We start from the raw sequence: 25,250 nt of genomic DNA on the forward strand, positions 1-25,250 counted from the left end.
TGTTAATGTTCTTCCAGAAGTAGTATGCGGGGACTCTTCCACACTTGGCGCAAATGGCCGCATCGCCCGCCGTAATTTTTTTCCTTGTCGCCAAGCGGAGATTTTTCTGTTTCTGCCCGCGATTGCGCAGACCTCACCTCGCAATCATATATTCCTCCTTTACTTGAATCCATATATTTAAGATGGATGTCAGTCAGAATTCTGCGGCTGACTCGTCGCAGGCTGTACAGCGGCAAGTGCGCGTGCAGCTCACCAGTCAACAAGAAGACATCGCACTGCCCGACAGTACAGGCCCGATCTTGGTTCCTACCGGTGAGCTCCCCTTAGAGTACGATAGGTTCTGGTTGACAAGAATACTAACTTGTGGTGCTTTTAGGACTGAAGCGGTACGCTCTCTCTACATTGGTGAATAATCTCCTGAGCAATGACAAACCGATCCCATTTGAATTCCTTATCAACGGAGCATTTCTCCGGACTTCAATCGATGAATACCTCACGGCCAATGGAATCTCTGCGGAAACTACTTTGGAGATTGAATATGTTCGAGCTTTAATACCACCTTTGCATATCGCCTCATTTGAGCACGATGACTGGGTGAGCTCAGTTGATGTGCTTTCTGTATCATCGCCTGCTGTAGCTGGCTCAAGTGCTGTATCACAAGGCCAGGAACGGATCCTCTCAGGAAGCTACGATGGCCTCCTACGCGTTTGGAATATGTCTTCTCAAGTGATCGCAACCTCGCCATCACCAACTGAGGGCGGGCATACGTCGTCTATCAAAGCCACAAAATTCGTTTCCCCGACCTCGATTGCGTCGGCCGGCCTCGACCGTACAGTGCGTCTTTGGAAGTATTCTGAAAGTGAAGATGGATTTTCGGGGAAGATTGCTCCACAACTCGAGCTCTACGGTCACAAATCAGGGATCACCTCGTTAGCCGTACACGCACCTTCAAATCGCATCCTTTCGGCCTCGTCAGACCACAGCGTCGGGTTTTGGTCGACAAAGAAATCCGAGGCACCAGCTGCCCCTGAAGATCTGCTCCCATCAGCCGCGTCGAGGACATCCAAGAGGAGAAAACTGAACGCTTCTGTGAGCGTATCACAACGCGGACCCTTGGCGCTTCTATCCTCCCATACAGCACCCGTCTCAGATGCAATATTCGACGCCAATGACTCCACGGTCGGCTACTCTGCATCATGGGATCACTCGCTACGCACATGGGATCTTGTCACCGCTGCACTTGTGGATACACGAACAACGTCTCATTCTCTGCTTTCGCTTCAGCACCTGCCTGATCACAACCTTCTCGCGACTGGAACATCCGCCCGTCACATCACCCTCATAGACCCGCGTGCATCAGCAGCAACAATCTCCGCCATGACCCTTCGTGGCCATACAAATGCTGTGGTTTCTCTCGCACGGGATCCCAACAGCTCATATGGTCTTATCAGTGGCAGTCACGATGGCACATGCCGAATCTGGGATCTGCGTGCTACGAAAACAGACAAAGGCGGGGCTGTGGGTGAAAGTGTCTATTCCATCTCGCGGAAGAGTTTGGAGGAAGAGGGTAAGGCAAACAGCAAGCGCGTGGGTGGAGAGGGGGTCAAAGTTTTCAGTGTATGCTGGGATCGCGAAGTGGGTATAGTGAGTGCTGGTGAAGACAAGCGGATTCAAATCAACCGCGGCGAGGGTGTGTTATCATCTAATTAGTTTTGAGTACCTAAATAGATCCGGCGTGTTAGATGTAAAAAGTTAGGTAATCTTACAGATCTCTTTGATAATAAGAGAAGTCTTCCCATCTATATATAGTACATTTTGTGGAATCCTAGGGGAATCAAACTCGAAATAAAATACATTTTGAATACAACGCCATGCCATGCCCTCACGCAATTAAACCAGCCGCCAGGGCGATCCAAGCAGACCGAGGCTAGCACCCAAAGGGTCATATTCAAAGTCGTCGCTCCATACGGTTGAGCTTAATCGCGGTTTTTGTCTATATAGACAAGATCAGACTAGCGTTCCAAATCCTGGTATTAGAGCATGAGTAAACCAACCTGTGTCCTCGTCCTCTGGCCTCTAGCTGGCAATCCCAGCGCATGACGCCGACCACGGTATGTACCTGTCTCTTTTAGGCGCTTGATATCATCAAGAATCTTTCTCCGAAGGTCGTTTTCGATTTTCATATCAGAGAGTGCCGCCGTGAGATCAAGGACCTGTTTGTTGGCCAACTCGCCGACCCGACATGTTGGGTGGATGTGGAAGCGGGATAAGATGCGTGATGAGACTTGCGGTCCAACACCAAAGAAGCTCTGTAGCGATTTCTGTATGAAAAGAAGGCCGGTTAGATTCCTGGTCCCGTGTATTGAGACTTAATGGGTGTGCTTGCCTGGACGAGATTGCGCTCCGGGAAGTTCACGCCTAGGATGAAAACCTAGATTAAAATTAGCCTCTTGGTTTGGAAATTGTGTTGGAGATTTAGCAATTGTAATCCAACGTACCATTTTGACTGCGGTTGTCTCCTGGAAGTCTCGATGGGACGGGTTCTCAAGCGCTGTTGTTGCTTCGGATGCTTGAGGAGAAAATCAGCGTCGCAATAGTGTTCTTCCGGTATGAGTTACTGTAAATTTCAATAATCACTGGGCTAACTCAAGATGTTTTGTTAGTGTCCCTCGGTAAATAAAATAATAGATTACTATAAGAATATTAAATTACAATAAATATTTCCCCAAATGCTATAGCTCCCTGATAACGCAAGCTGTCCTTCATCACTTGAGTTCTTGGTCTCCGAATTTCCCCTCAATCTATCCCTATCGAACAGTCGGGACATTGTGACTACCGTAATGGCGAACTTCAAGAACCTTTTCTTATCTTTCTTCTTGGTCGTTGCCCTTGGCCTGGCTCTCGTCCACGCCAGTGAGCCTCGTGGACCCAAGATCACCAGCAAGGTGAGCCATTACACCTTGGGCCTTCGCTCCTGCTTGTAGGCGCAATGTTAACTCCTGGATTTCGTTAGGTCTACCTCGATATTGAGCATGGCGACGAGAAATTGGGCCGAGTCGTGCTTGGCCTGTACGGCAAGACCGTCCCTGAGGTAATTATCCCATTCTTATCGACCCTGTGCGTGCGTTAACTTGTGATTGTAGACAGCAGAGAACTTCCGGTATGGTGATTAGCAGTAAAGTGCATATATATGATTTTCCATTGCTGACAATATTACTCAAGTGCTCTTGCTACTGGCGAGAAGGGCTTCGGATATGAAGGGTCCACCTTCCACCGTGTGATCCCCCAGTTCATGATTCAGGGTGGTGACTTTACCAAGGGTGACGGTAAGATCTTAACGCCAGACCTTAGAAGTATAAAATTCCGCGGTCACTAATTATTATCAAACAAGGTACTGGAGGAAAGTCTATCTACGGTGCGAAGTTCAAGGATGAGAACTTCAAACTGAGACACACTAAGAAGGGAATCCTGAGCATGGCCAATGCCGGCAAGGACACCAACGGCTCCCAGTTCTTCATCACCACTGCCATTACTTCGTAAGCTGTCCTAGGTTTGGTTGATTATGGAGCATGATTCTGACCACCTGCGCAGTTGGCTTGATGGCAAGCACGTCGTCTTCGGCGAGGTTCTCGAGGGCTATGACATCGTTGAGAAGGTTGAGAACGTCCCTACGCGCGCTGGCAACAAGCCCACAAAGGACGTCAAGATTGTGAAGAGCGGCGAGCTTGAACTCGAGGCCGATGCCAGCGCGGAGGAGGATGATACCAAAGGTAGCCACAAAGAGCTATAGAGCAGTTCCCGGCTCCGTACCCGCCACATGTCAAAAAGCCCCGATGCTGATGGGTTGTGTGAACGAAAGCTATGCCGAGCAGCAAACCTTCTGAATCCTATGGACCATCCCAAGTAGCTGATGCGACGGCAACTTCCGACCACACTTCCATGTTTCCCAGAGTCGCAATGCTGGTCGTGGTTATTGGTGTGGTTGTGCTTTTAGTGAAGAACAAGAGTAAGTTTAACGGCGCTTACAAAAAGGAAGAGGGAAAGGACATTGTCTAGAATAGATGAATTGTTCATAACTTCGTACGCTCTCTACAATATTCATGAAGCCCCCTGTCCCCGAGTACTATCATCTCCAAATAATAATCTCTCCTAGGGCCTCGTTGCCCCGAGAGTGGCAATGTAGGTCACATGACGAGCGGTGGCAAGTTTAGGTTAGGAGGCGAGGCGCATTCACAGATTCAGGTTCACCCGTTCGATGATGTGGTCCGTAGACTGAATCCTCGGGCAATGACTTGGCTGGGTCCCTGTTACACGTATAATTTTGGATCGCATGTTTGGGTGGCGTTGTAGAGGCAGTACAACTACCAGGGTATCTTGCACTTCAGTATAATATGCACTACAAAGTACTAGAGTAGTAACGCACTAAATACGTAGTCTGTGCGAGACCCGGGTGGTCAATATTACAATGGAGATTTTTTGGATCGGGGTACTTCCCCTCTGCACCTAAGACTTTTAACAGATCTGGAGAAACCGTCCGATTAAATTCTTGGAAAAGGAGTGGCCAGCCCTTTGCGCTTCGACAGTGTTTTGATTGGCAATCCGATCTTCTGGCGGTGGGCTGCGATTTTTACTTGGTGTCTTCTTTTGCCTTCGTTTTCCAACGTCGGTGGGAGGGAGAGGAAAAAAAAAAAAAAAAACGAAAAAGAAAAAAGCACCCCAACCACTGGCTGGAAATAACCAAGGTCTGACTTTGGGAACAGATGGCAATTTAAACCAGCAGAGAATAAATGCCATACAGTAATACTGGACTGCCATTTGCGTAGTGCCCACTGGCAGTAATTTAATACGCTGTTGAACACCCTCAGAGCCTGACTTGACACTTGCGGACTAAGCCTTTCTTGCCTCCTCTCCTCCTCCCACAAACCTTCTTACTCTCTTTTCTTCTTCCCTCCTCATCCTCCTCCTTAAACCCCTTCTTCTCAAGACCTCATATCCAAAAGTCTTTTCCTTTTCTCAATATCCGACCTCCGTATCACCTCTTTCTTTTACCGATTTCCTTTTTTTCTGCCTTTTTGCACTTAATAGAAGGTTAGGTCTGGGAGATCACCTTATTTCTCTGTCTTTTAAACACTTTCTCTTGCTGTGCTCCTCTATTCCTGTGTTCTACTCCTTGATAGAACCTTGGGAATCTTCTTTGCTCTCGCATTTGACAGTTTGTTTTTGTACGAAACCTCGAGTCTCGAGCATTCTCGTTTCGTTCGAAGCAAGAGCAGATACGCAGTTTTTTGAACAAATCACTTCCTCTCCGCCTTTTCTACATCGTACGTACTCCCCGACTCGTTTTCCTGCCTTCCCAGCGATTCATCTGTCTTACATGTGGTGGGTTTGATCAGTCTCTGAAATACCGCAAAAATGGCCGACGGCTTGAACATGGGTAGCCTTACCCTCAACGATTCTCAGCATGCGCCTGCTCCTGGAGGTCCCAACCCCTCTGGTGGAGGCCGCGCTGCCTACATCCCTCCACACCTCCGTCAGCGCCAAGTTGGTGCAAATGCGGACGCTGTTCCTCCCCCAGGCCCCGCTGGGGGTTCGTGGGGTGGCCCTAGGTATGTGTGCGCCATCGGTCTACGCTGTTTCTAGCCCGATAATGTTATTAAACCTCGACTCGACCATACAACTGACTAGCATTCCTACACAGAGGAGGCCCTCGTGGTAACTGGGCTAATGCCAGCGCTCCTGATTTCAGTCCCCGTGGTCCCAATGGTAACATCAACACCGGCTGGAGCGCCACTGAAGGCGGTCGCCCATCTTTCAACCCAAATGCTTACGGAAACCCAGGTCACGGAGGCTACGCTGGAGCCTCTGCTCGCGGCTCCGGAGATGGCCAGTGGCGTGACGGCAAGCATGTCCCTGGTCCCGCAAACCCCCGTGTGGAACGTGAACTGTTCGGTATCCCCAACGACCCTTCCAAGCAGAACACTGGCATCAACTTCTCCAACTACGATGATATCCCTGTTGAGGCTTCCGGTCATGATGTCCCCGAGCCTGTGAACACGTTCACCAACCCTCCCTTGGATGACCACCTAATATCGAACATCGGCCTTGCTCGGTATCAGACTCCCACGCCCGTACAGAAGTACTCGATTCCCATTGTGATGAATGGCCGTGATCTTATGGCTTGTGCTCAGACTGGCTCCGGAAAAACAGGTGGTTTCCTATTCCCTATTTTGTCTCAGGCTTACCAGAATGGTCCTGCGGTTCCCCCTCCTTCAGCGGCTGGTCAATATGGCCGCCAGCGTAAGGCATACCCGACCTCGCTGATCCTGGCCCCCACTCGTGAGCTTGTTTCTCAGATTTTTGATGAGGCCCGGAAATTCGCCTACCGCTCCTGGGTTCGCCCTTGTGTCGTTTACGGTGGTGCTGATATCGGCTCTCAGCTGCGTCAGATTGAGCGTGGCTGTGACCTTCTGGTTGCTACACCCGGTCGTCTCGTCGATCTCATCGAGCGAGGCCGTATCTCTCTGATCAACATCAAGTATTTGATTCTTGACGAAGCTGATCGCATGTTGGACATGGGTTTCGAGCCCCAGATCCGCCGTATTGTAGAGGGTGAAGATATGCCTAGCGTCAACGACCGTCAGACACTCATGTTTTCGGCCACTTTCCCTCGGGACATCCAGATGTTGGCTCGTGACTTCCTGAAGGACTATGTGTTCTTGTCCGTCGGCCGTGTTGGATCTACTTCGGAGAACATCACCCAGAAGGTGGAATATGTTGAAGATCACGACAAGCGCTCCGTCCTTTTGGACATCCTCCACACTCACGGCACCACTGGTCTCACCCTCATCTTCGTTGAGACCAAGCGTATGGCGGATGCTCTGTCCGACTTCCTTATCAACCAGCGTTTCCCTGCCACTGCAATTCACGGCGACCGCACCCAGCGTGAGCGTGAGCGTGCCTTGGAAATGTTCCGCTCTGGTCGCTATCCAATCCTTGTTGCCACAGCTGTTGCTGCCCGTGGTCTAGATATCCCGAACGTCACCCACGTTATCAACTATGATCTTCCAACCGATATTGACGATTACGTCCACCGCATTGGCCGTACCGGTCGTGCTGGTAACACCGGTATCGCCACTGCTTTCTTCAACCGTGGCAACCGCGGTGTTGTCCGTGACCTGATAGATCTCCTCAAGGAAGCTCACCAGGAAGTACCCTCGTTCTTGGAGAGCATTGCTCGTGAAGGTAGCGGATATGGTGGCCGAGGAGGCCGAGGAGGTCGCGGCCGCGGCGCCAACGCCACCCGCGATATGCGTCGCATGGGCGGTGGCATGGGCGGTCCTCCTTCCTATGGCGGCGGTGGCTTCGGTGCCCCTGCTGGCGGCTATGGTGGTGGCTTCGGTGGAGCTCCTTATAGCGGCGGCTACGGCGGCGGCTACGGTGGTGGTGGTGGTGGTGGCTACGGCAACCCCTCCGGCCCTACCGGGCCTTCTTCCTGGTGGTAAACGAGAGCTTGTGGTTTTGACGCGGCAGCCGGGTCTGGTTGGTTCTTTTCTTCCTTCTACTATATTGCTTCCTCCTTGATGGCCATGGGATGCGATCAGAACAAGCGCTGAGTTGTTGCTCTCTTACTACAACTTCTCAGCTCCGGCTTTGTCACGACTGCGACGACTCGATTAGATTTTCTTTTTTCCTTCCGTTGATCCCCCTTGAGCAATATGCGGTGTTCATGTCTGCCTTCCTATGCATTTCGAAATTTTGTCGATGTTCTTTTTCCTTTTTGTTTTGTTTTGTTTCTAGACATGGATTTCGATGTGGTCTGGGCTCGTTGTCTTACTCTCGACTATACACCAATTCGAGGTTGAGAGTTTTTCGAGCCGGCGTTGCATGAACATCATAGACTGCGTTGACTTTCTCCTACAACCGCTTTTACCAGATACCCATTTTGTTCTTAGGCGGCCATATGGAGATTGACGACGCGTGCCGAGCAGGCTTTCCGGCTTTTTCGAAGCGAAGTGCATTTTATGATTTTCCTCAGCAACTGCATCGACCGTGTCTTACAACATAGAGTACTTTTCCCTTTATCAGTTTCGGTATCCTCAAGGGGGTGTTCTTTTGCTTGCATTTGGATTCTTTTTCATGTTTTTCTTTTCTTTTCCCCCCTTTCGAAACCGTACCTCCTTCTCCGACCTGGGTTTCTCCTATTCTTCGGGTTCAAGTAGGTCATTTCTGGCGCAATGAAAGGCTTGCGGGACAGAAGTCGACTTCTACGGAACCAGGGCCTTATGTTATTTTTCTCTTAATTTCTCATTTTGTTTTCTTTTACGAGAAGACCGCGGGCCTTCCTCGCCGAGTACTGGTTTCATTACTTCTACCAAGCAGTGGTACACGAAATCATGACGCATGGGTGATAGAGAGATGGGATTCTTTGCATTGTATCTGGCGTTGGCTTGCTGCTAGTTCCACCAAAATCTACACAGGTGTCTTGTGGAGGCTGACATTGAACGGGATCTCTCTTATTATGATCATTACTCGGATCCGTGGAGGGTTGGAAGCTGCGTTGCTGGCAGTATTCGTGCTACATCATGGAACTACTGCATGTCAGTAGCAGTTTGGTTTAAAGGGATATGTCGAAGGCGGCCCTGCTTATGGAGACTAGGTCTCGAGAAGGAGCTAGTCGCAATTTAACCAAAAAGTTTGATGCTCATTTACGGAGTGTATGTGTAAATTAAGTAAATTGTCCAAAGTGAAGTCGCTTGGGAATAAATTATTCCGTGCTCTGAATTTGGAACAAATAGTCAAATCGCATGTCCTGCTTAAAGTTAGGAATGGATCGCTAGCGCTTTTGTATACGGAGTAGGTCTCGAACCAGTGAACCGCCGTGTGACTGGTGCGTGGACGTACTGGACTTGGCGGCCAGTATGAAGTCACGTGCTGCATCACAAAGGCGGCAGCAATGAATGAAAATTACCAAAATTACGCCTTGCGGAAATAACATACAGACGATTGTGGTAGAGTGGGATTTCACACCAAATTCGGGGCGTGTACTGGCTTTACGGAAATGGATCGAGGAGATCGCGTTCCAGCGTCAACCAGCAATCCCAAGCTGTCTCTCACGCTTCTTCAAGCTCTTTTCAGATCCCCTTCCGTCCTTTCATCTCCTTTCGCCTCATCCCGCCCAAATCATTCTTCTCTTCTCCCCTTTCCCTCCTCCTTTGCTTTACATCCGCCGCTGTCATTCTCACTTCGCTCATTTATCTAGCGACTCGATCTACTTCTTCCGCCATTATAGCTTCTCGGATTTCTGCCCTGCTCTTTGCTTAGTGTGCTTTGCTCTCCCAGGGCACGTGGTCGAAATCGTCGCTAAACAGCGATCATCTCACATTAGATTCCTATCAACCCATCGATTTCAACTGGAATTGACATCTCCGCGGCTTCTGGTTCGCAATGGCTGATGTCGAAAGCGCCGGCGTGGACGATTCATTCGCGCAATCCGAAGCCCATGATGAACAGCAAATCCACAATATGACGGTCGGCACGAGACGCCAACCAAATGGCACAATAGGATCAGTTTATTCTGGGAACAAAATCAGACATTTGAAGAAAGAAGACGGCATTCCCCTTTGGCGCAAAGACATCCAGTTTCAGTTCCTCAAGCTTGTCTTTGAAGACAAAACACAAGTCTTTACCCGTTGGCCCGATGGAGAGAAAAACCTGGATTTTGCGGATATCTATATCGATGCTATGGCTAGGAGCAGCAAAACCAGCAAGATCCTCAAGGACAAGCTGCAGAGCGACAAACAGGCTGCTATCAGCATGGCTATGGTTTGTCTCCTGGTAAACTTTGGAAGGATGAATACGACACTCAATTGTATGTTTCTCTTCTCTATTTGCTTTCCGTTAATCTCACCGGGATAATACTTACCTTGTTCAAACCATAGTCTTCCCCGAGATGCGTGCTCAGCTCCGAACTTACCACTCCATCCCCTCCTTACAAGCGCATCAAGACCCCAACGCCTATAAGCAGCTGCAGGATGCTCCCCGCCTCAAATCCATCCTGAAGGGTGCCTCTGAAGATGTGGATCAACCAAATACTCTAGATAAGATCAAACGTGAAAACATCCCCCGTACCAACCCGGTGAACCTGATATTCGTCCTTGCGCAATATGCACCAAAAGTGTCCGAGATGCACTTCTTCCCTCCCCGAGATTTTTTTGACCTTGTCATGCGATCAACTTTGAGCAGTCAAACCCGGGCGAAAGCTTTCCTATGGCTCATGTGGTGGTATCTGGAGAGTGACTTCTCGCATGAGGCTGCCCTCAATAACCCCTTCGGACCAGGCCTAGAAGGTGAAGGGACAGGAGGCTTGCCAATTAAAGTTCCCTCTTTCGATATCCTCACTGAAGAGCAGGCGAATGAGGAGAACGTTGACACTCCGTCCGAAATTGAGTATGGCGAGGAGAAACGACTAGAACGCAAAAGTATGACATCACACAACGACCTTATGGCTCTTCATCGGCGCTAACCTCATCCACAGGGATCTTAGAGGAGGAGGAGCCGACTCCAAGGGCGCCGAAACGTCCTAAAAAGCGTAAGTGCTCCTGGGGTTATCGTACCTGTCGTGTTCATCCTAACGCTCTCGCTTCACAGTGCCGTACTGGGAATTCATGTTCTTGAAGCAACTCGATCCAGGTGAGTCGATTTCAAATCAATATACATTTACGACGAATTCGTTTATTAAAACCTTGAAAGGCACTAAAATTCATGGCCGTCAATATAACGCCAAGGGAGACGCATACAGGGCTGGGACAGACTCGGATGACCTTATTGAATGGCGAAACCCTGACGGGTCAATCCGTTCTACGATGAAGATGCCTCGTGAGGAGGATTATGGCTACCAGGGCGCCGTTATCGAAGGGCCGTCGCCTCGCATTGTCCTGAGGACCAAAGCGGAACAGACACCCGATGCCTCCCCGGCACCCCCAGGATCCAGCCATCCCGTCCTGAACAGATTTGTCACAGAAGCTTCCCCGCATCATCAGGGTTCAAGTCGACGACCCCGGCCACTTACCCAACACCAATTGGCTGTTGAAAGGAACCGCCGGCAACGAATTGAATACATCTTAGCCAAACGGAAAGGTGACGCATATCGCGTGCTCCGGGCGAAGAGAGTGCACGAGATGCCATTCACCCGATATGGTCGTCTACTGCAGAATCTGCCCGATGGTTATGACACGGAAGATGATAAGTCCTGGGGCAAGGGCGGGCTTTTACCGAATCCGGAAGAAGAAGAGGNCTTTGGCGAATGTGCAAATTATTACTTGTCAGTCATCCGGAAGGCTTCCAGACGGTTGGATCGGTGGGACTACGAAAATGCGAATGGGCCAAGGAGAGACCGGAAGAAGGAACGGGAAGAGCGTCAGAAAGCAAGAGAAGAAGCCCTGGTATTTGACGACGACATGGACGGGAAGGCTTCTTCTCGAAGTAGAGCTCGGGCACAGCGCAATGCTAAACGCAAGCTCGCTCGAGCTGCTGTCGCGGCTGGGGGCACTACACCATCGGCGGCTGCTTCGAAGATAGGCGCATCACGTTCGAAAGGCAACCGGAACAGAGCCCAAAAGGGCGCGGCAGCAACCTCTCTCGGTGCAAGTGCGGGATTGGACACCCCAGGTCGGGAGGGCGCCCTCTCGCCTGCTCCTGAAGGAGAAGAGGGTCTCGACGATATTGACCGGGAGCTTCTGGGTGAAGGTAGTGGCGACGATGACGATATTCCTTCCCGTGAACTCGAGGTCTCAGGGGCCGGTGAGGCAGGGTACGAAGATAGCTTCTTAGGCGGGGATGCTGACGAAGACGCCGACGCTTTGTCTTCCGACGAAGAAGATGAGGATGGAGAAGATGAGGATCTCGATGACGGCGATGTCGATATGGACGTCGAAGGCGAGGCAGACGACAATTCGTCCATGCCCGATGGTCCAGCGCGATACGCTGTTAGTGACGCTTCTGGGGTCGACATGACAAACGACTACTAGGTAACCAAAATGGAGAGGAGGACCAGAACAACACTTTATTAGTATCTTTGTCGTGGCAGGACTGAGTATGGGGTTCAGGATTTCTGTTTTTCTCTTTTGCTTTTTCTTTATCTCCTCCCCATTTCAAAAAGCTAGACCCTTATGTCTGCGCAGCATCTAGCATTAACTATTCTTGCCTCACCCAGGATTCTTTTTCTTTCCCTTACTACGCTACTCTTACTTCCCTACACAGTTCTTTATCTATATTTTTACAGTTTCCGCCCACCAGCGGTTCAATAGAAGTTAATGGCAGAAATACTCATGGAAACACTGACGAAGTCAACAGAGTACTCTGTAGAACCCCATCTGCTTTGCCACCACATGAATTGCCAAGTCCAGTAGGTTAATGCTGAGACGCAAGCATCATGACGTCCAGTTGGGTTTGGAAGTTGGGAAGGGCCATAAATTGGGATCAGGAGCGATGATCACCGAAAAAAGACAAAAAAGGAAAACTCCGCAGATAGACGCGGAGAAACTGAGTTGGTGAAGATGACTCGTGGAGTGGTTGGTGCACCCGTGGGCCGTGGCATGATTTGGCCATCTGCAACCGTTGAACCTGGAGACGACTGGAAACTACCGAGGAGCCCAACAAACAGAGTATAAGCCAGATTGTCTGGATGTTTATTCGTCTGCCTGAAATCCGTATCAACAATCTTGGGTACTAGCGACGACCACAAAACCTTTGCGTACTTGCGGAGGCGTTTAGTTGGGGGGCCCTCGCAGCAACAACGCAAGCACCCCCGACTACCGACTACTGTAGGAATCTCCTGCAGACTGCAGGTGTGGTCCAATGCTCCACATTAGCGACTCACGACTTATAATTTCTCCTCTTCTCTCCTCTACTGTTGCTGCTGCTGCTGCAGTCCCTGTGAGAAACCCAGGCCATCATTACTAACTCTCGCTGTTTTTGTGTCCCCAGGGTTTTCCCGACGTCAGTTATTAATCCCAGTCTGCCGCCGTTCGCCGCTGGGAACAACAAACTCCACCTCCGGACCCGGTCTCTACCATTTTCCACCCCAGCTCCTACGACGTGGTCGGTTCGCAATCATCACGCGGTCCTTGCCTTCGGGGTAGCTTCATTCTGCTTTATAGTGGGCGAGAAGACTAAAATCGCGCTCATATCAAACTCGGGTTCTCAGGATCCGAGCTCGAGTTGAGTATCGCTGATTGCCACAGTATCGCCTAGTTTCCATTCTGCACCTCCTTTTTCAGCGCTTGACATTCAATACATCGATCATGTCCGACGACGAAGTTCCGCTTCTCCGTCCGCGGCCTCAACGAGCCTTCCGTGTCAACGACTCGTCTGGGTCGTCCACCCCCGCAGAACCCTCGAACCTAGGAACACTGACTCCCAAGGAACCCGGTTCGGCCGCCATCAGTCGCAATGGCTCTATAATGAACCTGACGTCGCCGACATTATACGGGATCTACTCGCCCACAGCCTTTGAGGGAACTCGTGATGAGGATAGTGCCTGGGGAACAGAGGCAGACGTACAACCTCTACACCCGGACAGTCCAGCAGCCCAACCAGGCTTGGGAAGAACAGAGTCTGCCGCTGTTCTTCGGACCCGGTCTCGCCTTAGCCACGGACTATTCCGTGGTGTTATTCTACCACAAACAATCAAGGGTGTGCTGCTATTTGCTTTCGGCGTGGTTTACGGTATCATCACTATCCACCTTCACGAGAACCACTGGATCACTCCAGTGAAGCTGGAGTACACCCATTTTTACGGGTCATGGGAATATTTAGGGTTCTGGGGCCTCACTGGAGTGGCAATTGGGAATGCGCTTCCTTCGTTTGATTCATACTTGGACGGCGCCAGCGGTCGCACAGCACAAGAAAAACAGCGTAATGACCAGGATGCTGCAGGACTTGCTCTCTCTTGGCCCGCCGTTGTCCGCAGTGTCGGAGCTTTTGTGGGGATTGCGTTTGCGATGGTAAAGAAATTCCTTCCTACATGGCACTAGGTGCAGAAACAAAGACTAATATATACGTTTCGTGCAGCGCCGCACCCCTTGGGAGTCCACAACTCAAGCCTCTCTGACACTGGCCCTGGTCAACCCCGTTTTGTGGTACCTCATCGACCGCACCAAAACCGGTTTCATCTTGTCGACAACTCTCGCTATCAGCGGAATGGGACTTCTACTAGGTCTTAAGCCCGATTTGATCCCCTCAACAGAGTCGTCGGCTACCGCTATACCCTCTCTAAATGGCACCGGAGCAGAATCTGCACTGGGGGAAGTAATCACACAGGAGAGCATGGCGGTTCGGACATGGGTTGCCAGTGTTCTCTTCTGCGCATGCGTGTGCTTTGGAAACATCGGCAGGCAGCTTGCCATCGGATCTGGGCGCGAAACGCTCAAGTCGTGACTTTAGTTCAGGCCATTACTTAGGATCCTTTGTTTTTGTTCTTTTTTTGCCCTTTTACTACTTAATCATAAGCGAACATGCGTTTCAAGGCTCTCATGTCTTGATCTCGTCTGTTCTTCATCGTGACTTCTTCATCGTGTGTTGTATATCCAATTTTGCCGTAGTCAAAAGAAAGTCGGGATGATCAGAAACAAGCATTTAATCCAACTAAAACAAGACACTAGTCAAGCAAGTCCAAGCCGATGAACTACCTTACGTCGAGAAGCAAAAGACTTCCAGAAAGGTGTAGAACCAATCATTGCAGTCCCTCCCACCAAGTCTTTCGACCAGGTAGGCACTGCACCCAAGATCGATACTCTGCAATAATTGCAGTCTGTCTCCATTCTGTATGACGATTTCCGTACTTCATAGGTATCTATCTAGTAAGGTAGATCCCTCGTAGGAACGCTTTTTGAAGAATGTTAAATTTGCGTTGTTCATGTGAGAAGAAAAGAAAAAAGAAATTCGGGGACGAAATTTTGGCGCTCGATTTTGTTTAGGCCCAAGTGGGTCCATGCTGTAAATGTCATGTGATATATATCTCACGTGTTAATTGCTGGGTGGTTGTGTTCGGTATCAATTAGTCAGATAGTTTATGCAACGTATGTATACTTTGGATGGCTCCGAAAGCGGCGGCCCCCCACGGTACGCGAATATGGGAGTAAAGCGGGAGAGATTGGTAATTCATGCCGTGCGAGTCGCGGGAAAGAGTAATTGGAATGTTTAATTTCCATTACAACGTTCGTAACCACTTTTGCCTTTTGTGTAGAAAGCTCCTCGTTGAAAAATTGTATAATTGAGGGGTAGTGGGGAGCTTCTGACTCCCAATCTTTTTTTACTTTTTTTCCCTTAATCGGGTTGGGCTTTGGGTCTTGACTTCTTCTCTTCACTCTGGGGTTCATAACATCTTTCAGCGCCTCACGATGTCTCAGCAAAAGTCTGGTAAGTCATTGAATGCTTGCTTATTCCTTCTTTGAGTATTGGATTTCATCAATCTACAATCTGGATCACCCCTCCCCCAGCCCTTCGCCAAGTATAGACCAGGGTCGAAGTTCTGTCCCCACAGTTCATATTTCCCTGGAGTCTTCTTTGTTTAATGGGAGAGAAGTCTGGCTAACTTGAATGTCTTACTCAAGCAATCCTTTCCGTCTACGACAAGACCGGTCTTCTAGACCTGGCAAAGGGCCTCGCTAAGCACAATGTCCGTCTCCTTGCCTCCGGTGGTACTGCGCGGATGATTCGGGAGGCTGGTTTCCCAGTTGAGTGCGTACCATCCTTTTTCGACATGTGCTTTTGCAGTCATGTCTGTGATTGTGGTTATGGCGGATGAGATACCATTGCCTATGTGCACTGTCCGGGGGCTGACAGGCACCAGAGATGTTTCAGCTATTACCCACGCACCTGAGATGCTCGGTGGTCGTGTGAAGACCCTCCACCCCGCCGTCCATGGTGGTATCCTCGCCCGTGATATCGAATCCGATGAGAAGGATCTCGCCGACCAGAACATCGCCAAGGTCGACTTTGTCGTCTGCAACCTGTACCCGTTCAAGGAGACCGTCAACAAGGTCAACGTCACCATCGAGGAGGCCGTCGAGGAAATCGATATTGGTGGAGTGACTTTGCTCCGTGCCGCCGCTAAGAACCACTCTCGCGTTACTATCCTCTCGGACCCCGAGGATTACCCTGAATTCCTCAAGGAACTCGAAGCTGGTGAAATCACGGAAAAGAGCCGGAGATCATACGCCCTTAAGGCTTTTGAACACACTGCAGACTATGATTCTGCCATCTCTGTTTTCTTCCGCAAGCAATATGCTGGCAACGGCGAACAGCACCTCTCTCTGCGTTACGGCACCAACCCCCACCAGAAGCCTGCGTCTGCCGCCATGCCTCAGGGTAAGCTTCCTTTCAAGGCTCTCAACGGTTCCCCTGGATATGTCAACCTTCTCGATGCTCTGAACGCCTGGGCTCTCGTTAAGGAGCTCAAGCAGGCTCTTGGATACCCTGCCGCCGCCAGCTTCAAGCACGTGTCTCCTGCTGGTGCAGCTGTAGGTGTTCCTCTTAGTGACAAGGAGCGCAAGGTCTACATGGTCGACGATATTGCTGGAATCGAGACCTCTGGTCTTGCCCAGGCTTATGCCCGTGCCCGCGGTGCTGACCGCATGTCCAGCTTTGGCGATGTTCTCGCCCTCAGTGACGTTGTTGATGTTACCACCGCCAAGATCGTCTCTCGGGAGGTCTCCGATGGTGTCATTGCTCCTGGTTACGAGAAAGAAGCTCTTGAGATCCTGTCCAAGAAGAAGGGCGGCAAGTACCTCGTGCTTCAGATGGATGACTCCTATGTTCCTGCTGGAGAGGAGACCCGTACTGTCTACGGTATTCAGCTAAACCAGCACCGCAACGATATTGTGATCTCTCCCCAGAAGACCTTCAACACCATCATCACCCCCAAGGATCTTAAGTCTCTCCCCGATGCTGCTCTGCGGGATCTCACTGTGGCAACCATCGCCCTAAAGTACACTCAGTCCAACTCGGTCTGCTATGCTCTTAACGGCCAGGTTGTTGGCCTCGGAGCCGGTCAACAGAGCCGTATCCACTGTACCCGCCTAGCAGGTGACAAGACCGACAACTGGTGGATGCGCTTCCACGACCGTGTAATCAACATCAAGTGGAAGGCTGGCACCAAGCGTGCTGACAAGAGCAACGCTATTGACCTACTCACCTCCGGCCAGACCCCTCGTAACGACGTCGAGAAGGCCGAGTACGAGCGCGTCTTCGAGGAGGTTCCTAAGCCATTCACACAGGAGGAACGTGAATCCTGGCTCGAGCAGCTGAGCGAGGTTGCCGTCTCTTCGGATGCCTTCGTAAGTTTGTCCAATCGCTTACTTCGTGGTTATAGAGCTAACTTTCATGCCAATAGTTCCCCTTTATCGACAACGTTTTCCGCGCTGCCCGCTCTGGTGTCAAGTACATTGCTGCTCCTAGCGGTAGCCAGAACGATGGACCTGTCTTTGAGACTGCCGAGAAGCTCGGCATTACCTTCGTCGAGCAGGGCACTCGCCTTTTCCATCACTAAATTTTCAGAGCAGCTTCGTAGTTTGCAGTATCGAGAGGTAGTTTACCAAAAAAAAGAATACCCACGGGTTTGAGTTACTATGTTGACGTGTTGTAAAACATGGAGCATTCTCTGTTCCATTTGGTGCCGTAATTAGAGTGGGCCTTATTGATTACCATGGTGTGCTGTTGTATATGGGCTGGTACTACTATCGTCCGCCGTTCGGTTGGTGGTTGAAGTGCGTGCCTCCAGTCTTATACCGATATAACTTGACCTCCTGGTATCCACTACGGTATACCCCGTTCCAGATCAACAAAACCAAAACAAACACACTCAATCTTAGTTACTGCCGCATTTAATTACCATAAGCCTACATGGTAGAGTTTAACTTCAACGGACATTGTTTTTTATTTTTTATTTCCCACCCAAGGTCCGCCACCAACTCGTGGGTGGAAACCTTGTTGTGGAGTGCCCCTTGCTTGACCGCAGATGTCAAATGCTGAGACACTAAGGCAAGAAATCTCAGGAGTTTGGGGCTCCTCCGGTGACATTTAAAATGTTATTAGACGGCTGAATACACTCGTCGATTTGTGTATAAGAAGTGAAGTTAAATTTCCTGCGCTCGGCCTTCCTTTTATATCGTCCATGAGTGGTGTATATATAATTCTTGGTTCGCCCCTGTAGAATGTCCAGCTCGGAAGCGTAGGGAGTGGAACAGTCAACCATCACATCAGAATTATCTGTGCCGCTGTCTCCTTAATTGAAGCCTGACCCGCCCAAGAATCATATCCATCAAACGGACTACTTCTCGTCGGGTTCGCCGTTTGCTTCAATCGCCCAGAGCTACGGAGTACAAGGTATAGTTCTCAGCCCCTGTCAGTTTGTGCACCCAAGTCCATTATTTGATACTCAAAACTCGACCCGAGTTAATTGACCCTTCTCTTACATTCATGTTTCTTCTTTCAGTTGAATTGAAATAAATTCGCATTGAATCCAACATCTCAAGTCACTGTTTGCTTGACAGACGAGACTAGCTCAGGCACCGGGCAGCCGCACGTGACGACGGCATAAGCGACACCTCAGCAACGACGCCCGGGCTGCCTCCTGAGGTCACCTTCCGCTTCCCCAGTGTTTCCCTGCTAAGCAACACCTCTCCTCATCTCCATTCCTCACTCCACTTCCTTTTCTCCCTATCTTTTCTTACCCTCCCTTATTGCCAGCCTTCAATTCGTCCTTTTTACACCTTCCTTGTCTTTCAGCCGATTGATTTGCGTGGCGTTTTCGGGTGGATGAGGTCGTACTGCGGCCCTTTGTAAATATGGCTCCTCTTCCCATCAAATTCACGGAGCTCATTAATGTGAGCCCCTTTTTCCTGATCGCCTTCTACGTGTACGGAATCAAAAAGCTAATGATAGTTTTTCTACAGTTGACGAATGCCGAAATCGCGGTATGTTTTGCCCCTGCGCGCTTGCTCCGGTGCCTTCCTTCCGCCCTGCCCCTACTGTTGTCTCGAATGTGCGATACGCGATGCCCGTCCGCTTGCTAACACCACATTCTTTCTCGACAGCCGGCGTCGATTGGTTTCAACTCATGTGTAAGTTATATCTTGCATTTGCTGCTTGTGGTTTATTGGGGGCCGCCTTTTTTCTTTTCACGCCGTTAACCCTTGTACGTCATACAGACTTTAGAATCGGATCACTTCGTCTGTGTCCGCCAAAAACTTAATGAAGAAGACAAACCGCAAGTCATCATCATTGATTTGAAGAACAACAATGAAGTCATCAAGCGGCCCATCAACGCGGACAGTGCTATCATGCACTGGTCCAAGAACATCATTGCTCTCAAGGCCCAAGGTCGAACAATTCAAATTTTCGATCTCACAGCCAAGCAGAAGCTCAAGTCCGCGGTCATGAATGAAGATGTTGTCTACTGGAAGTGGTTCAGCGAGCGAAGTCTGGGTATGGTTACGGACACCTCGGTCTACCACTGGGATGTCTTCGACCCTACCCAGTCTCAGCCACAGAAGGTCTTTGACCGACTGCCAAACCTCAGCGTACGTAATTCCGCGATGTGAAACTACGGAGAGCGTGTAGCTCCGAGAGCTGACAATTTTTTCGGTTCCTAGGGCTGTCAAATCATCAACTACCGCGTAAACGATGAGGAGAAGTGGATGGTGGTTGTCGGAATTAGCCAGCAGCAGGGCCGAGTTGTTGGTTCGATGCAGCTGTACTCCAAAGAGCGTGGGATTTCACAGTTTATTGAAGGACATGCGGCTGCTTTTGCTTCTATTAGTGTGGAGGGTTCTCCCCTGGAGCACAAGCTCTTTTCCTTTGCCGTGCGGACGCCCACCGGGGCCAAGTTGCAGATCGCCGAAATCGACCACCAAGAGCCGAATCCCAGATTCCAGAAGAAGGCTGTCGAAGTCTACTTCCCCCAGGAGGCGGTCAACGACTTCCCTGTTGCCATGCAGGTCTCTGCAAAGTACGACATTGTTTACTTAGTCACCAAGTATGGCTTCATTCACCTCTATGATCTGGAGTCTGGTACCTGCATCTTCATGAACCGGATATCTAGCGAGACGATCTTCACCACCGCCCCGGATGCCGAATCCGCCGGTCTCGTGGGTGTTAACCGCAAGGGTCAAGTTTTGTCTGTCAGCGTTGACGAGAGCAACGTCATTCAGTACTTGATGGAAAACCCAGCGATGTCTGGTCTAGCTGTCAAGCTAGCTTCTAAGGCCGGACTTCCGGGTGCCGACCACCTCTACCAGCAGCAGTTCGACAGCCTGCTTGCCCAGGGCAATTACTCGGAAGCCGCCAAGATCGCTGCGAACTCCCCAAGAGGGTTTTTGCGGACGCCGGAGACCATCAACAAGTTCAAGAACGCCCCCCAAACCGGCCAAATGTCTGTCATTCTGCAGTACTTCGGTATGCTGCTGGATAAGGGAACACTCAACAAATACGAAAGTATTGAGCTTGTCCGCCCTGTCCTACAGCAAAACCGGAAACACTTGCTTGAGAAGTGGATGCGTGAGAACAAGTTGGAAGGCTCCGAGGAGTTGGGTGACATTGTCAGACCCTATGACATGAACCTGGCTCTCGGCATTTACCTCCAGGCAAATGTTGCCAACAAAGTCATCGCTGGTTTTGCGGAAACCGGTCAATTTGACAAGATCCTTGCCTACTCTAAGCAGGTTGGATACCAGCCAGACTACACCCAGCTCCTTCAGCACATAGTTCGCGTGAACCCCGAGAAGGGTGCCGAATTCGCGACTCAGCTCGCCAACGAAGAGTCTGGTGCCTTGATTGACCTTGACCGCGTTGTCGATGTTTTCCTTTCCCAAAACATGGTCCAACAGGCTACTTCTTTCCTCTTGGATGCTCTGAAGGATAACAAGCCCGAGCATGGCCACCTCCAGACTCGGTTGCTTGAAATGAACCTCGTGAACGCTCCCCAGGTCGCCGACGCTATTCTCGGAAACGAGATCTTCACGCATTATGACCGCCCCCGCATCTCTCAACTCTGCGAGAACGCTGGTCTTATCCAAAGAGCCTTGGAAAATACCGACGACTCTGCTGTCATTAAACGCAATATCGTTCGCACGGATCAGCTGAACATCGAGTGGCTAATGAACTTCATTGGGCGCCTTTCCGTCGAGCAGACCCTGGAGTGCATGGACACTATGTTGGAGGTCAACATCCGCAACAACTTGCAAGCTGTCGTTCAGATCTGCACAAAATTCTCAGACCTTCTTGGACCCAGCCGTCTGATTAGTCTTCTGGAGAAGTATCGCACTGCTGAGGGTCTTTACTACTACCTTGGAAGTATCGTCAACCTGTCTGAAGACCCCGAGGTTCACTTCAAGTATATCGAGGCCGCAACTGCGATGAACCAGATCTCGGAGGTTGAGAGAATCTGTCGTGAGAGCAACTACTACAACCCGGAGAAGGTGAAGAACTTTCTTAAGGAGGCTCGATTGACCGAACAGTTGCCACTCATCACCGTGTGTGACCGTTTCAATTTCGTTCACGACCTTGTCTTGTACCTCTACCAGAACCAGCAGTACAAGTCAATTGAGGTGTATGTGCAGCGCGTCAACCCATCGCGTACCCCCGCTGTTGTTGGAGGACTGCTTGACGTCGACTGTGACGAGAGCATCATCAAGAACCTGTTGTCTACCGTTGATCCATCTGTGATCCCCATCGATGAGCTTGTTTCCGAGGTCGAAACCCGTAATAGGCTCAAGCTCCTTCTGCCCTTCCTCGAGGCAACTCTTGCCACTGGCAACCAGCAGCAGGCGGTCTACAACGCCCTCGCAAAAATCTACATTGACAGCAACAACAACCCAGAGAAGTTCCTTAAAGAAAACGACCTGTACGACACTCTGGTTGTCGGAAAGTACTGTGAGAAACGTGACCCCAACCTTGCATACATCTCTTACCGCAAGGGCCAGAATGACCTGGATCTCATCAACATCACAAATGAGAATGCCATGTACAGGGCCCAGGCTCGCTACCTTGTCGAAAGAGCCGACCCTGAGATTTGGTCTTTTGTGCTGAGTGAGAACAACATGCACCGCCGATCCATGGTTGACCAGGTTGTCGCTACTGCTGTGCCAGAGTCCACCGAGCCCGATAAGGTATCCATTGCCGTCAAGGCTTTCCTCGAGGCGGACCTTCCTGGCGATCTTATCGAGCTCCTCGAGAAGATCATTCTTGAGCCATCTCCTTTCAGCGACAACGGTAGCCTGCAGAACTTGCTGATGCTCACTGCTGCCAAGGCGGACAAGGGTCGCCTTATGGATTACATCCACCAGCTTAATGAATTCAGCCCCGATGAGATCGCCGAGATGTGTATCTCTGTTGGCTTGTATGAAGAGGCGTTCGAAATTTACAAGAAGGTCAACAACTACAGCTCCGCTGTTAATGTCTTGGTCGAGAACATTGTCAGCATTGACCGCGCACAAGAGTTTGCCGAACGTGTTGAGCTGCCCGATGTATGGAGCAAGGTTGCTAAGGCTCAGTTGGATGGTCTCCGTGTCTCTGATTCCATTGAGTCTTACATCCATGCCGGTGATCCATCCAACTACAAGGAGGTCATCGAAACCGCAACACATGCCGGCAAGGATGAGGATCTTGTTAAGTACCTGAAGATGGCCCGTAAGACCTTGCGGGAGCCAGCCATCGACACTGGTCTCGCGTTTTGTTATGCGCGCCTGGATCAGCTTGCCGAGCTTGAAGACTTCTTGCGATCAACCAACGTTGCTGATATCGAGGCCTCTGGTGACAAGGCATACGAGGAGGGCTACCACCAGGCTGCTAAGATTTTCTTCACTAGCATCTCCAACTGGGCCAAATTGGCCACAACCCTCGTGCACCTCGAAGACTACCAAGCGGCCGTCGAGTGTGCCCGCAAGGCCAACAGCGTTAAGGTGTGGAAGCAGGTCAACCAGGCATGTGTGGACAAGAAGGAGTTCCGCCTGGCACAAATATGTGGTCTTAATCTCATTGTACACGCCGAGGAGTTGCAAGACCTTGTCCGACAGTACGAGCGCAACGGATACTTCGATGAGCTCATTGCTGTGCTCGAAGCTGGTCTGGGATTGGAGCGGGCGCACATGGGAATGTTCACCGAGTTGGGCATCGCTCTTTCCAAGTACCACCCTGACCGTGTCATGGAGCACCTCAAGCTCTTCTGGTCCCGCATCAACATCCCTAAGATGATCCGGGCTTGCGAGGAAGCTACCCTCTGGCCCGAGCTCGTTTTCCTGTACTGCCACTACGACGAATGGGACAACGCTGCTCTTGCTATGATGGAGCGTGCTGCGGATTCCTGGGAGCACCACTCTTTCAAGGACATCATCGTTAAGGTCGCCAACTTGGAAATTTACTACCGTGCACTCAACTTTTACCTGCAAGAACAGCCTCTGCTTCTCACCGATCTGCTTCAAGTGTTGACTCCTCGTATCGATGTCAACCGTGTTGTACGCATTTTCAAGACGTCGGACAACATTCCTCTGATCAAGCCCTTCCTCCTCAACGTCCAGACACAGAACAAGAGGGCGGTCAACGATGCCATTAACGACTTGTTGATCGAGGAAGAGGACTACAAACTCCTTCGTGATTCAGTAGACAACCACGACAACTTCGACGCTGTGGAGCTCGCGCAGCGCCTCGAGAAGCACGACCTCATCTTCTTTCGCCAGATTGCGGCGAACATCTACCGCAACAACAAACGATGGGCTAAGTCAATCGAGCTTTCCAAGCAAGATAAGCTTTACAAGGATGCCATTGAGACGGCCGCTATCTCTGCCAAGTCCGATGTGGTCGAGGAGCTCCTCCGCTACGTAAGTCACTTCTCAAATCCTCTTTTCATAAATATTTGCTAATCCGGTGATAGTTTGTGGACATTGGTAGCCGGGAATGCTACGTTGGCATGTTGTACGCATGCTACGAGCTGATTCGCCCCGATGTGATCCTGGAGATGTCATGGCGACACGGCCTCCAAGATTTCACAATGCCATTTATGATCAACTTCCTTTGTGAGCAAACACGTACGATTGAGATGTTGAAGAAGGATAACGAGGAGCGGAAGTCGCGGGAGGTGACACAAAAGAAGGACGAAGACAACACGCCAATTCTGGGCGGTTCCAGGCTCATGCTGACGCAGGGTCCAGCGGCGCCCGCACCTCCTGTCTATGGGCAGGCAAATGGGATAACGCCGCAGGCTACGGGATTTCGACCTTTTTAGAAGCGCGTCTTGATTGTATTTGAGGGCTAAATTTTTTTTTCCTTTTACTTTTTTTTTTTCTCATCATGTGTATTTCTGATATGAATCTCGATTCTCTCGACTTGTCTGGTGACCTAGGCCCACCTCCTAGGTTGCGTTACTAGTTAATAGCATTTCCCGAATTGGTGTACTTCGCAAAACGTGGAGTCCTAATAATAAGAGTAACAAAGCCTGACCTCGAGGCGAGGCGGCACCAAGAGGATGTGCACAGCACTGATAGTCATGATTTGCAGACAATCATCTGATAAACAAGAAACAAAGCCAAGAGGAAAATTTTTTTTTTATCGGATGGGGAAGGCATTGATGGGATCCATGGATAGGTGGATGAAGTATGCTTGGAAGCAGCTCCGGTGTGATGATATGGAAAGGAGACGCCGCCCAGAGGTCCCTGAGAGGCCGAGACAAGGTGCAGGAAGTCTTGACCCGTCTGGGCTTTAAAAAATAGCTTAGCACAGTGTTTCCCGTGACCAGGTGAGGGACAGCTCAAGTGGCTCGAGTGGGGAGACAAGGACGAAGCAGAGCAAGGGACGGAATCACGAGACCTGTTCATGAGGCACGAACCAGGCTGGATGCATCGTGGATCCCGTCTAGTGCGACTGTATCAAAACTGGGGGCATCTCATTCATCTGTTGATCTTTTCAAGTCTGACCGACTCCAGACCGAGGCCCGGTCGAAACCCGGAGCATAGGACTCCTGTGCTCCCAGTGGCTGGGTGGTCCTGCCGGATTTCCGTTTCCAGCACGCGTTGCACAGGTACCTTTCAGACCTCCGGGGCCAGCCAGATGCTTCAGGATCATAATCATGGGGAGTATTAACCCGAGTACCCGAGGTAGGCGTTCGAAACAGCTTCACTTCCTGAAGCACCCGATCGCTCGGTTATCGTAGGCCTAGATGGGGGATCCTGGTTTGAGACTGAGGGGAGAAAGACAGCAGC

At 50.5% G+C, this 25,250-nt stretch overlaps 8 protein-coding genes across 8 annotated transcripts; 7 read left to right on the forward strand and 1 right to left on the reverse strand.

Moving 5' to 3' along the window:
* Positions 1-182: 182 nt before the first annotated feature.
* On the forward strand, positions 183-1,710 carry ASPSYDRAFT_95035 (WD repeat WDR12/YTM1 family ribosome biogenesis protein; the record flags this gene model as incomplete). The annotated part of the gene is made up of 2 exons (XM_040853068.1): positions 183-312; positions 377-1,710. The coding sequence occupies 2 exons, from the start codon at positions 183-185 to the stop codon at positions 1,708-1,710; spliced, it is 1,464 nt and encodes a 487-aa protein (XP_040697020.1).
* Positions 1,711-1,948: 238 nt separating this feature from the next.
* ASPSYDRAFT_62375 (mitochondrial 37S ribosomal protein uS13m) lies at positions 1,949-2,501 on the reverse strand (the record flags this gene model as incomplete). The annotated part of the gene is made up of 4 exons (XM_040850116.1): positions 1,949-1,993; positions 2,055-2,321; positions 2,387-2,431; positions 2,499-2,501. The coding sequence occupies 4 exons, from the start codon at positions 2,499-2,501 to the stop codon at positions 1,949-1,951; spliced, it is 360 nt and encodes a 119-aa protein (XP_040697021.1).
* Positions 2,502-2,840: 339 nt separating this feature from the next.
* ASPSYDRAFT_163117 (uncharacterized protein) lies at positions 2,841-3,790 on the forward strand (the record flags this gene model as incomplete). Its single annotated transcript, XM_040843134.1, has 6 exons — positions 2,841-2,945; positions 3,014-3,091; positions 3,144-3,160; positions 3,223-3,326; positions 3,392-3,536; positions 3,592-3,790. 6 exons carry the CDS (start codon positions 2,841-2,843, stop codon positions 3,788-3,790), a joined length of 648 nt encoding a protein of 215 aa, XP_040697022.1.
* Positions 3,791-5,412: 1,622 nt separating this feature from the next.
* On the forward strand, positions 5,413-7,502 carry ASPSYDRAFT_36768 (DEAD/DEAH box helicase; the record flags this gene model as incomplete). The annotated part of the gene is made up of 2 exons (XM_040845468.1): positions 5,413-5,606; positions 5,699-7,502. 2 exons carry the CDS (start codon positions 5,413-5,415, stop codon positions 7,500-7,502), a joined length of 1,998 nt encoding a protein of 665 aa, XP_040697023.1.
* Positions 7,503-9,036: 1,534 nt separating this feature from the next.
* On the forward strand, positions 9,037-12,521 carry ASPSYDRAFT_51349 (putative INO80 chromatin remodeling complex (Ies1)). The gene is made up of 5 exons (XM_040848275.1): positions 9,037-9,868; positions 9,939-10,478; positions 10,535-10,588; positions 10,648-10,689; positions 10,750-12,521. Exons 1-5 carry the CDS (start codon positions 9,445-9,447, stop codon positions 12,024-12,026), a joined length of 2,337 nt encoding a protein of 778 aa, XP_040697024.1. The 5' UTR covers positions 9,037-9,444; the 3' UTR covers positions 12,027-12,521.
* Positions 12,522-13,301: 780 nt separating this feature from the next.
* Positions 13,302-14,436, forward strand: ASPSYDRAFT_62378 (INSIG family protein; the record flags this gene model as incomplete). The annotated part of the gene is made up of 2 exons (XM_040850117.1): positions 13,302-14,003; positions 14,071-14,436. 2 exons carry the CDS (start codon positions 13,302-13,304, stop codon positions 14,434-14,436), a joined length of 1,068 nt encoding a protein of 355 aa, XP_040697025.1.
* A 679-nt stretch (positions 14,437-15,115) lies between these two features.
* On the forward strand, positions 15,116-17,917 carry ASPSYDRAFT_51352 (phosphoribosylaminoimidazolecarboxamide formyltransferase/IMP cyclohydrolase). The gene is made up of 4 exons (XM_040848277.1): positions 15,116-15,417; positions 15,612-15,738; positions 15,851-17,336; positions 17,393-17,917. Exons 1-4 carry the CDS (start codon positions 15,399-15,401, stop codon positions 17,546-17,548), a joined length of 1,788 nt encoding a protein of 595 aa, XP_040697026.1. The 5' UTR covers positions 15,116-15,398; the 3' UTR covers positions 17,549-17,917.
* Positions 17,918-18,845: 928 nt separating this feature from the next.
* On the forward strand, positions 18,846-24,277 carry ASPSYDRAFT_163319 (clathrin heavy chain; the record flags this gene model as incomplete). Its single annotated transcript, XM_040843154.1, has 6 exons — positions 18,846-18,884; positions 18,954-18,974; positions 19,095-19,121; positions 19,209-19,580; positions 19,653-23,873; positions 23,927-24,277. The coding sequence occupies 6 exons, from the start codon at positions 18,846-18,848 to the stop codon at positions 24,275-24,277; spliced, it is 5,031 nt and encodes a 1,676-aa protein (XP_040697027.1).
* Positions 24,278-25,250: the final 973 nt, after the last annotated feature.

Source organism: Aspergillus sydowii (assembly GCF_001890705.1).
Source record: "Aspergillus sydowii CBS 593.65 unplaced genomic scaffold ASPSYscaffold_17, whole genome shotgun sequence".
In the NCBI taxonomy this organism is placed as follows: domain Eukaryota; kingdom Fungi; phylum Ascomycota; class Eurotiomycetes; order Eurotiales; family Aspergillaceae; genus Aspergillus; species Aspergillus sydowii.

What these genes read in the sequence shown, in the direction of transcription:
- ASPSYDRAFT_51352 (XM_040848277.1), top strand. An exon ending in GAGGCTGGTTTCCCAGTTGA is followed by an intron (nt 15,739 to 15,850) that starts GTGCGTACCATC and finishes GACAGGCACCAG; the next exon opens with AGATGTTTCAGCTATTACCC. An exon ending in CCGTCTCTTCGGATGCCTTC is followed by an intron (nt 17,337 to 17,392) that starts GTAAGTTTGTCC and finishes TCATGCCAATAG; the next exon opens with TTCCCCTTTATCGACAACGT.